At 33.4% G+C, this 12,647-nt stretch overlaps 2 protein-coding genes across 2 annotated transcripts in view; both read left to right on the top strand.

The window, feature by feature from the left end:
* Positions 1-4,840: 4,840 nt before the first annotated feature.
* Positions 4,841-8,407, top strand: LOC140436320 (E3 SUMO-protein ligase KIAA1586-like). Its single transcript, XM_072525029.1, has 2 exons — positions 4,841-5,123; positions 6,510-8,407. Exons 1-2 carry the CDS (start codon positions 4,926-4,928, stop codon positions 8,283-8,285), a joined length of 1,974 nt encoding a protein of 657 aa, XP_072381130.1. The 5' UTR covers positions 4,841-4,925; the 3' UTR covers positions 8,286-8,407.
* Positions 8,408-8,583: 176 nt separating this feature from the next.
* Positions 8,584-12,647, top strand: part of LOC140437865 (calcium/calmodulin-dependent protein kinase kinase 1) — a 189,363-nt gene continuing 185,299 nt past the window's right edge. Inside the window, exon 1 of the mRNA XM_072527653.1 lies at positions 8,584-8,719. The gene's annotated coding sequence lies outside the window, so the exon portion shown is untranslated. The remainder of the gene's footprint in view (positions 8,720-12,647) is intronic.

Here is a 12,647-nt window from a genome sequence, read left to right as displayed (position 1 = left end):
TTTATTAATAAGCAAAAATATTGTTTGTTTTTAATTTTAAATATGTTTCAAGTTCACAACGAACTTGGCACGTAATAATTGATAAATAAATCTATCAATTAAATTGTACAGGATGTTTCGTATTTTGAAAACATCGCCATTATTTTCTTTGATTTTATCCATATGCGGGGTATACTTCCTCGTAATTATATACTGATTCATACTTTAACTAATTCCGTTCATAGATACGTGTAACCGTAATTTTAAAGAATGAATATAATAATCATTGGCTTGTGCTTGGTATTCGCTATTTTTGCTAGAACTAAAATTAGGAAATCCCTTTTGAAATCATAAGGAAACTTCTTTAATTCTACCTTATTCATATTCCACTAATCCATCTAAGCATTTTTATTTCTATATATTTTCATATGCACTTCATTCTATTTAGTATATTCTTTTTTATATACATATATTGCACGCGTTTTCCCTGCCAGATTCATCACAATCCATTAAACCATAAGTATCTCATTGGAAGTTCCCATTTGTCTGATTCAACAAATAATCATCATCATTAGCCCTTTTGAGTCCAATACTGAACATAGGCCTCCCGTAAAAAATTGAATTGCATCCTATCTTGAGCATCTCTCTTAAACTATTTACCGCTTTATTATAGAGTGCTATGAGAAACAATGATTGGGAAAATATTGGAGTCCCCAAAAATGGGGAGTTTCTAAACAACTTGAGGTTTGCAGACGACATAGTCTTTATTACAAAGCGGGTAGATCATGCCTGCCAACTTCTTCAAGATCTTCAGAGCTCTTGTAGACGAGTTGGTATTAAAATTATTAACTTTTCGAAAACACAATACATGATAACCTTGTACTGGCCAAATTTCCACTAATGGCACACAAATTCAACTAGTCCTGTTGAACTGAACCTATAACAATCTGGGCTACAAGATTAAATTAGGAAGAGATAATCAAACAATAAACCTTAATAGGAGAATAGGACTAACAGGTAGTTTACGGAAAACTGAGGGAAGTCTTTAGATCAGATATTCCCATGTACTTAAAATAGAAGGTTTTTGATTAATGTTTACTTTAAGTTCTAACCTATGGAGCAGAAGCATTGACCCTTACTAAAAAATAATAAATAAAATACAAGTGACAAATAGAGCAATGGGGAGGTTGAGGGATATCTTCAACATTGACTGTCTCTATTTCAAATCAAGTAGTTCAGAGAAAAACTGTTGTTACGGACGCAGTTCAAAGAATTACAACGCTAAAATGAAACTAGGCAGGACATGTTGTCAGAGTGAAAGATATAAGATAAATCAAGAAAATTTTAGAATGGAGACCTGGACACGATGCTTATCATAATCGAGCACGTCGTCCAACAACTGCAACAAGGTGGTTGGACATCCAGCACAACTAGATCCAAGTTGCTCAAGATCGGATGAAACAAATAATAATTGTCCTATTAAAATCCAATTACCCCCACACCTGCACTAACAGTAATTGTTACTCTATCATTATTATAAACAATTTGTAGAAAAATCTCTCTATTACGAGCGTTGCTAGGGAGAGATCAACCTTCCGCTCCCGAAAAGTTAAGATATTGTTATGTGCCTCTTCACGAGGCGAAGTACTTTTCTTTTGCGAAAATTCCAGTCATCAATTTTCACCTTTCAGTATAATAGATACGCAAAATCTAGAAAATACGATCTGATATTTAAGGCGGTAATCCAGCGTTTAAAGTTTAGTTTTTATGCAATTTGCAAAGTGCTTATTTAAAATTAGTTAAACGACGTTTACCTAATTTCTGAACCCACAGAAAAATGTAACAGTATTAACATTTATAAAATTAAAGGGATTAACAGGCTTTTTCGGTCGATGAGAAGTTGTTTTCTGAAAGAAAGAAACACCAACAGAAAAACCGGACGAAACTATTTCATATCGTAAAAGGAATAATTTTTTACAGCAAACAAGGTAAGAAGTAAAACTGATTAGGGACGGATCCACTGATCCACATTACATCAGATTCTGAACAACAACTTCAGAATCATGGTAATTTTCGAGCATTTTTGCGGTACGCAGCCGAATCTAGGGATAAGGATCTTATTTTTGCATAAGAATTTTAAACCTACAATAAAAAATGGGGGTTTCCGTTTAAGATTTCAAAGTTGCCCGGACCCCCATCGAGTGGGTATGGGGGTCGTGTTTGATGTCTCGCTTCCCATTACATGCGATTTATATTTTTTGTGTTCTGTTTTAATTTTGTGTTTATAATTACAAAAATATAAATTATTTATCTTCTGTATATACTTATTACTTTTCAATAATTCCAAGTTAAATCATTTCTCCTTTTAATTCCATATGTTTTCCGCTCTGTTTATGATTTTATCCTTGTATTTAAAGTACCAATTCAACGGAATGAGGATAACATTATCTTAGAACAGGAATTTCATTAATACATAGCAAGGATTTTTTCCCATTCTAATGAAGAGTCAAGAACAAAACATCAAATCGGTAATTAAGCAAGGTCTCCTCTTGACAGACAACAACATACAGGTCGCGGTAGCCATGGAAACGCCTTGAAGAATCGCCGCGCACTCCCATGAAACCATTGGTTTCGTCGCGGCGTTGCCATACTATACAAAAAATCAGACTGTCCAATCCAACTACTGTTGTTTATGAATTTTATGGTATATTATCTTAAAAGAAAAGAATTACTGTTGGCCATAAAAAGTCGAAAATTTTAATATTTTGGACATGTTATGCGGCGAGATAAATATCAACTTCTACGAAACATAATCCGGGGAAAAATTGGAGGATAAAAAAGTACAGAGAGAAGAAAAATGAATTGGTGGCGAAACTTAAGAGAGTGGTTTGGCTAAGTCCAATTAACTGTTCTGTACAGCTATATCTAAGATCCAAATAGCAATGATGATAGCCAAACTTCTAAATGGAGATGGTGCGTGAACAAGAAAATATTATATTATATTTTGGTCAATATTTCTTGTTTCTTATTCTTCGATCTTTTCCTTGTTCATCCTCTGAGTTTCTTACACTCATGACTTTACTAATTCCTTCTTTCCAAGTCCTTTGATTAAAAAAATCAGGAATAACTCACAAATTAAAGCAGTTAGGTTTATTTCCCTATAATGAGATTCTTAATAATTAATAAAGTATCATAAAATAACATTTCATTACGATTGAAATATTTTGCTATGTCAATAATTATAGGCAAAAGTACACTAAATTAAAAATATGTATTTTTATGTTTATTTACAATCTACATCCTTACAAACTGTTAAGTAAATGTGTTATTAGTTTTGGGAGTGAAGGAAAGACATCCAATGATGTCTTTGATATGATTTATTCTATTTCAGTTTAGTTTTGAAGTAGGTTATTTATTATACAATGACCTTATTCCATTTCGGTTTAGTTTTGAAGTAGGTCTTGTGGCCAGGTTCTATCTAGCCTTTTTGTGGCTGGACCATTGTTGAATAATTTCCGTACCTGCTCATTTTTGTGGCGAATTTAACATATCGATTTTAACACATTAGACTGAAATGTTTAGATGAAATTCAGTGGCGTTGGTTTTGTACAACCCCACAGGTGTAGTCCGTAATACCAGATAGGTTTGAGTATGGCATTGTATTACTGTTGGTATTCTTACATTGTCCATTCTCACAGGTGAGCATGTGTTATGGCGGTTGGTAAATGTTAATTTCAGTTGATTTTGTTTTATTTACCTTTTTTCGCCATTTTGTGTACCAATTACTGAGCATGTCCACATGACGTTGCAGGTTTTGTGAAGCTTGTTTGAGATCTTCATTTACAGCTAGTATTACTACGTCGTCAGCAAAGGAAGCGATTGTAGTATTATTAGTCTCTGCTATATCGGCTGTTTAGAGTGAGAAAAGCAGTTGTCGAGAACACTACTACTTCGGGACTCCGGAATTGATAGGGCAGCGGCTGGAATGTTGGTCAATGAATTTTATAGAGAAATATCTATTTGATATATGATTTGAGTAGGAGATAATAGTCACTGGATAGTGATTTTTACTCTGTAAAAAAATCCTTTGAACATAAATATATTTTTTTGCTATATTATAATTTCGCTACGAAATTAATGAAAAAAACATAGTTATTTTTTAAACTACCTTGTATAACACTGCCAAACCTTATATTAAAAAAAAAAAGAAGAGTCCAAAAATGTAAAAATATACAGGGAGTTCAATTAAAAAAAGATAAGTTTGTTTCATCCTGTTAATATGGAAGGGCCTGTATATTTGAAAAAGAGTAAATGTTACTCGCAAATGATGTAAAGTTTACTCGCACTAATGCCGCACCTTGTATATTGGATTTATAGGGCTTTCTATATTGAGAATATATTCTCAATATCCGAGTCAAGATATATTTTAAAAAGTTATATAGAACAAAGATTTTTCATTTACAAGCGTCACTTTATTGTAGTAGAAAAAACCTATAGCAAGATAGCATTGGCAACGTGGCTGAAGTCCAGCGTTTGGCGCGGATAGTGTTGCCAACTTAGTGGATTCTCCACTAAAACTGGTGGTTTTAAACCCCGATTTAGTGGCGAAATATTGCTTTTAGTGGCTGGTGGAATTTTCTAGCGGTTTAGTACATTTCAGTTTCAATTATTAAAAAACAAATTACAAAAAACACATTACACATTATGCTTCCAATATAGCGCTATCTCTTGTACGGTAGTAAAAATACATGCATAAAAAATTACAGGAAACTAAAATTGCCATCTACTACAGCTTTCTGTAAGTCTATTACGAAAAAAATCTGTTAGGATATAAAATATGACATGAACAACACTACACACTAGTTATCAAGTTATGATAGTGAAGTTATCATTGCGTTATCATATACATACTGAAGTTATCATTGCGAGTTTATTCATACGTAACTATGCCGAAAACACAATATAGACAACATTTTCGGGATTCTTGGCTTCATGACCCATATTTAAAAGATTGGTTACAGGTTATTGAAAGTAGTACGGGTGAAAAAGTAGCGAAATGTAAATTTTGTGGTACAACTTTAAGGAGTCATTATGGAGATTTGAAATCTCATGGGACGTCAAAGAAGCATCAACAAAATAAAAAGGTAAATAACTGCTGTAATGATTGCATGGAGAATAAATTAGAAAACCATTTTCTTCAATTTAAATATATTTGTGAGACCTGTTGTTTGTGTTTAATAAAGTAAAAGTAACATTTTTCATTCTTTGGCCCTGAGCACATTCCTAACCTAACCTCTAATTTCTGAAGTTAGCCGCCGAGCCGAACTGTCACCTGTCACTAGTTAAGGCACGTTCACACCTATTAAGATAAAGGCATGTTCACACTTATTCTTCTTTCTACACTGCTTTTTATTGGTTACTTATTGATTGGTCAGAAATGAGCACATTTTTTTTTCACGAATAAATCAAAATAATTATTTTCTTGAAATACCTATGGTTAATATCAGGATTTACTTATTTATTAATAATCTTAATCAACTACCAACAATATAACAAACCAAAGGATGTAACAGATAGAACCACAGAACACTAAATATTTTACACAAACCCAATATTTAGCTTATACACACTTTACACAACATGATTTATCATGTGATTTGTCATATGATTTGGTCATAAGTGAAATTTACCTACATGTTTACACTGTGTGATTTGTCATAAGCACTGTCATGCGGCTCGTCATAGCTTATCACAGGAGAATAGGACGGTGCCTATTCCGCATGATAAAATCATATGATTTTCGGTAATAATACGGGTAAAACCAACATTTAAATATCGCGCCTTATTCTTATATCAATTCAGTAACATTCCCTGACCCAGAGACAACATTCTTTATTTATTTATTTATTTATTGTTGTTGCATTGATATTGAACCTATTATCTAATATGTGCTATTGTGTCGTATTTTTCTTTTATTATTTATTTAGTTTATTTTATTCTTAGTTTAGTGTTTTATAGTCTTCTTAGTCATAATTTTAGTTCAGTTTCTTTATTAATTATTTTTAATTTGGTATAATATCAACAATAAATTTGATATACCCTATCCACGATTTCTTTGTAAGAGCCACCTGCAAGCCCAAAGGCGTCTGATCTTTTTCTTCTTACTGCTGTACGCTGTACGCAGTTGTTGCCAGCGTATTATTATTAAATTAAAAGTCGGGAAGCCAATGCAATCAAAGATTTATTTTTCATTATAATGGTTTCAAAATCTAATAGTTGATACCTATACTGTGTCTAATATCTCTATGACCATAAACAAAAAAAAATCAATAAAACCTGACTCATTGTCACTCATATCATAAGTCATAACTTATCATGCAATGTAAACACGATTTTTTAAAACATCGTAGAAACGAGGAATCATAACAAATCTCATATGATATTGTCATATGATAAAATCATGTAGTGTAAAGTCTACTTTAGTTTTTGCACTTTTATTTTTACATCTTTGAATACGTAAATTGTTTCAGGTTATAATTACGCAGCCTAAGATTCCGTTCAAGCCAGAGCCCATTGGTAGTAAAAAAAAGCAAGAAGCCAGACTTGCATTATTTACAGCCATGCATACTAGTATACGTGTCGTTGACCATTTAGGAGAGGTATACAATAACAATCATGAAAAAGATATCGAAAAAGTTCAACTTCACCGAACTAAATGCAGTTCGATTATAAAAAATGTGTTAGCAATGCATTTCACCGAGGTTCTAAAAAAAGATTTTAAAGATCAACCATTTAGCCTAATAATTGACGAATCTACAGATATTGCTGTGCATAAATACTTGGGTTTGGTAATCATTTATTACAGTAAATTACACCAAAAAATAGTATCCACGTTTCTAGACCTTGTTAAAATCCATGAGTGTAATGCTGAAGGCATTGTATCTACTATAAAAAAAACGATCAAACGATTCGATCTCCGACTTGAAAATTTAATGGGAATTGGTACAGATAACGCTTCTGTGATGGTTGGAGTAAATAACGGAGTCTATACCAAATTGAAGGAAGAGGTACCACACCTGATTTTGGTGCGTTGCTTGTGCCACTCCTTGCAATTGGCTGTTTCAGCTGCTGCAAAAGAATTTTTACCGAGAAATTTGGAGTTTTTAATTAAGGAAACATATGATTGGTTTAGTCGCTCGTCTTCCAGACAATCGCTTTATAAAGAATTATACAAAACCATCAACGATGGACAGAAACCCCTAAAAATAGTTCAAGCATGCCAGACAAGGTGGTTGTCAATAGAATCTGCTGTTTCCAGAATATACACGCAATGGCTAGAGCTAAAAACACATTTTTCCATTGCTAAGGTACATGAAAGATGTCACACGGCTGAGTTATTGCACTCTATGTATGCGAACGATATGAATTACGCATATATTTCATTTTTATATCCAATACTAATTGAAATAAACAGAGTAAATAAAATGTTCGAGTCAGCAGATACGGACCACACCAAATTGTGTGAAGAGTTGATCAACCTGATAGATATGTTTGTCAACAAGATTACATTACCTACAAATAGAGTTGACATTTTTACTCAAAATATTCGAGATTTTTTGGATCAAAAATGTTATCTTGGATTCCGATTTGAAAATCAAATACTTGAAATGAGAGAAAAAGGATTAACACGGGAAAACGAAGAAATGATGCGGCATCGGTGCATGACATTTATAGTAAATCTAATTGAAGAAATCAAAAATAGGTTACCAGAAAATTTGACACTGATGAAAAAAATATCCCGAATAAGTGTTGAACAAGCACTTAATCACAATAAAGAACCACTAACTGACATAATGGCTCAGTTCAATAAAAATGCAGAACATATAGCAAGAGTCGATGATCAGTGGCATCAAGTTCATTTATTGAAATGGAATGAGACCAAAAACACAAAAAAATTTTGGAATGAAGTATTGCATTTCAAAGACGCTCAAGGAGAATCGCGGTTTGAAGAATTAGCGACTTTTGCGTTTACTCTACTAATACTGCCTCATTCTAATGCCGATGTTGAGAGACTATTTAGCAGTATGAATGTAATAAAAAACAAGCAGAGGAATAGAATGAAGTTAAATCTTTTAACTGCTATACTAAGAGTACGCTGTGGTTTGAGGTTGGAGGGAAAATGCTGCAATGACTATGAAATTCCAGTAAGCGTTATAAAACAAATCGGTACCAAAGAATCATATCAATCTGAAACCGACGATGATGGTGCAGACATTAATGATTCCTCTGAAGAAGAAGAAATATAGAATAGTCCTTGTTACATGTTTCTTTACTTAATTATGTTTTTTATTTTATTAATAATAATTTACTACAAATTTGTTTCATTTTTATTCCCTACGTAATAAAGGAAACTAATAACTTAATATACTTATTTTCTTTCCCAAAACAAAACAAAAAAAAATTAGTGGAAAATTTAGCGATTATGGGTGCAGGACTATTTTTTGTTAGTGGTTTTCTGGTGGTTTTCAAGGTTCAATCTAGTGGATAGCGAGTTTTACTGTTGGCAACACTGGGCGCGGATGTTTTCATATCCTTAGTATTTTTGCACCGAGGCAAGAGTGCAGTCGGTCAAATTTTAAAATTCGCGATTTGTGCCGCCCGTTTGAAAATTTAGAGTGTTTTTTGTGGAATAACTCAAAAAACATTGAAATATTTTAGGCGGAAAGAGGCGACGTAATTGGTACGTATATTTTCATTGTTATATTTGATTGTATTAGCGTCAGGGAATACCGGTTTTTGTTTGTTTACAATTTGTCAAATGTCATTAATAATCAAGGCGGCCGTTTGGAGAACAACAAAATGATTATTTGGTATGAATGCCATGTCTAATTAGCTCAAATATTCGATTAAAGGAACAATCAGGAACTGTTTCCCGACATATCATCAACCCGCGTATAGTTAACTAGTTTTTTGGTAGTTTATACTACCTAATCCACAAGTTACAGTTATCTTGAATCGACACCCACTTTTTTTATTTTTAAAATGTTTTCAGGTTTTATTTGCTACTATTCTCATTTCCATAATGACAGTTTTAATGAGTGTCTTATTAACTCTTAATTGAAAACTAGTACTAAATTAGTTGTTGCACAAAAGGGTGCTATGCCACTGCTCCAGAACAATAAGTCTCCTTCTTCATCTTCTTAGGTGCCGGACATTTCTGCGTAGGCGTCCACCGTAGATTGTCTTGCCAATCTGAAGCATTTCATAACTGTGAATTCCTGTCTATTGGTAAATATTACGCAGCCTTTACATCTTTTACATCCTAGCCTAGACCTCTCTTACTCTATCTTTTATTCTAGTACTAGTTGTTGAAAAGTGTAATATGTGCCCCAAATATGCAGTCTTCTTACTGTTTACATACCTAATCAAAATATTCTGTATCCTGGAGACTGTTTTCCTAATACTTCCTCATTTCTGACTTTGCCCTTCTATGATATTCTTCGGCACAGGCACAACATTACTAAAACTTTAAGTTTGTCAATGGATCTGGCCTTTAACGTCCATGCTTTTATTGCATACAGGAGGACAGACCAAACGTAACATTTAAGCATCTTGTATCTCAGGTTGAAAGTTTCGGATAGGGGAATGTCCTCACCAGCTTCGGTTGAGTTGTAGGTGGGAAATAAAATACCAACCGTGGACCAACAGACAGGGCGGATGGTGTTCTTGAGCTGCAATGGAAGTAAACTGTATAGGAGAAGGCATACTCCAAAATTAAACCACGGTCCTCCAAGTCGTAGATCGGGGCTCCCCGAGTACTCGGAAAAAAATTACAATGTTAAAATACTCAATACAACGACATGGAACGGATTGATGAATAAACGACGACGCGCGCTGCAAAAGGGCTTAACAGGGAGTAGCTATACTAACACGCAAGAAACTCAAAAATGCATAACTGTGTGGAGGGCCATCAGTTAGAGACTGATAAAAATGAACCTAACAACTAGATGACACAAATTAACAATTATAAGAGTATATACAATGAATGATGATGTATTGGTCAACGACTACTAGCTATATGTGAACAAAACGGAATAAAAATTGTTAACGGATTCATTCAACACCGAGATAAAACACAAATATACTTAAACACAAAATACACCAGATCTGCAATCTATCATAGACTACACAATCCGTAAGTCAACAGACAAACATGATTTTACAAGATGTACGAGTATATAAAGGAGCCACTTGCGAGAGTGTCCATTACCTATTAAAGACCAAGTCCACATTTTGGAGTAGTGAAACCACAAAAATTAAAAGAAGAATATGACGTGGAGAAATTACCAGAAAAGAGATACAACCTAAAGAGCCTAAAACAAAAAGCGTGAGAGAATTATATAGAAATAGACTGGACCAAAAGTTGTAAATTAAACAATTCAATAATAGCAAATAACGTTACAATCGTGTAAAAATATGTCTAGAGGAACTCACTACTGGATTAGACGAACTCACCTCGTTTTTTCTCTAACAATGTGCAGAATCTGTAGCCATCCCTATATTTCTCATTATGAATGCTTCTGTTAATCAAGGTTCTTTCCCCTTGTCCTGGAAATTGTCTTCGGTTACTCCTATATTCAAGGAAGCAAATAAACTTGATTGCAATTATTATCGTCCAATCAGCCTAGTTCCTATTATCGGCAAGGTCATGGAATTGATTATTTCGGAAGCTATGTCTATTGTCTAAGTTTCTTCTTCAAGAAAATGTCATCCCTCACCAAGAGCATGTCTTTATCAAAGGTCGTTCAACGATCACAACCTTACTTCATTGTGTAAATGATTGGTCATTATCTTTAAACAATCGGAATCCTGTCAATGTAGTCTACTTAAACTTCTCCAAAGCTTTTGACCATATTCCAAAACGTCGACTACTAGCTAAATTGGATCACTATGGTATCTGCGGAAAGTTAAACATTTGGATTCAAGATTTTCTATCCGATAGATACTTCAGGGTTTGTGTTGGGAAAGACCACTCACTAAATAAGCCAGACAATAATGAAATCCATCAAGGATAAGTACTTGGACCGCTACCTTTTTGTCTAGACTAGTGATCTTTCGCTCATTGTATCCAGTAAAGTTTCCATTTACGCTGAAGATACGAAATTATATGTAAATACAACTATTAACCAACATGCTCTTTAACACGATTTTGATGCACTATTCAAATGGTCCTCAGAGTTGTTACTTCCGCTTAACATTGAAAAATGCATTGTTTTACATATCGGCAAAAATAACCCATCACTGCCGTACTTTATTAATGGATATCCCTTAAACTCGAAAAACTCCCAAAACGATCTCGGTGATAATTAATAGTGGCTTAAATTGGTCTGATCACATAGTGTCGGTGTGTAAACGTGCAAACTCGAAACTTTTTTTGATCCGTAAATGTTTAACACGTATATCCCTAACCTCTGTTAGTAAACTTTACTCAATATTCGTTAGACCTATTCTTGAGTTTTGTCGGGTCAGTGTGGAATCCAGATCTCGATAAAATACTTCTTGAAAATGTTTAGCGTAAAGCCACAAGCCTGGCATATGGCCGTGTAAGCACATAACTATGAAGATGGACTATCCATGGCTCATCTTACGACATTCGAGCAGTGACATCTTAGAGGTGACCTGATTATGTCCTTCTTGCCAAATAGCATATTCAATATCTGGAACAATTTGGATCAAGACACCATATCGGCAACTAGTGTTAACATCTTTAAAAATAAATTTGATAGCGCTTTATTTTATTTATAGGATTATGTTATTTTCGGACCGCATTACTTATTTATTGTTTCACAATTTTTGTATGATGTACTTAATTGTTTAACTTTACTTAAACTTTATACTTGAAGAATATTTTTTTTTGCTTTTTAGGCATAATAGTAGCTCGCTTCTCTGCCTTTATGTGTTATATACTAATAATATCAACAATAATAATACAGCCGACTACAGAAAATTCATTTTCCTTGTGAATTTGAAATTATTTTATGTTATTTTTATCAAATATTTTGTTCCAATATATACGATATTTCGTATCAAAAATCATTTGAAAAATGCTGACAATATCATGTTTAAGTCTTAAAGCGATTATAAATTAGATTCATGTTCTTCATGTTCAGGGGATTTTGACATTTGACATAGGTATTATTAATATTTTAAAACTGGTATTTTTAAATAACAATTTTCTGATTCTTTTACTCGTTTGATGTTTTAAATCGATTCACTGAATAATAAGTTACTTGCTGACATATTACAAAGGTTAATGTCCCACGTGTAGATAAATAATTCAGCAAATTGTAAGATCAAAGTTCAGTCGAATTACATAGCTCTCCAGACTAATAAGGATTGATTTGGTATTACATGGTTTTTCAATTTCAAAGCAAAATAATTTGGACTTGTGTTTTTATATTTTCTTGTTTATATTTACCATGGTATTTCCTTGGTCCATTGTGGCGTACAAAACCGAATCTATATAAAAAAAATTATAAAATGTACCAAATATAAATCAGACGTACACCCGGAAAGAAAAGTACTATACGGTGACAGTCTGGGAATGGCTCGCGGCTAGACAAAACAGTGGAGATGGTCGTGCGGTCCACAAAACAAAAAAAATCCGA

The sequence above is a fragment of the Diabrotica undecimpunctata genome, chromosome 3, assembly GCF_040954645.1.
Source record: "Diabrotica undecimpunctata isolate CICGRU chromosome 3, icDiaUnde3, whole genome shotgun sequence".
NCBI classification, from domain to species: Eukaryota; Metazoa; Arthropoda; class Insecta; order Coleoptera; family Chrysomelidae; genus Diabrotica; species Diabrotica undecimpunctata.
Note: the sequence above shows the minus strand (reverse complement) of the source record. Positions and strands in the feature narration are given on the sequence as shown.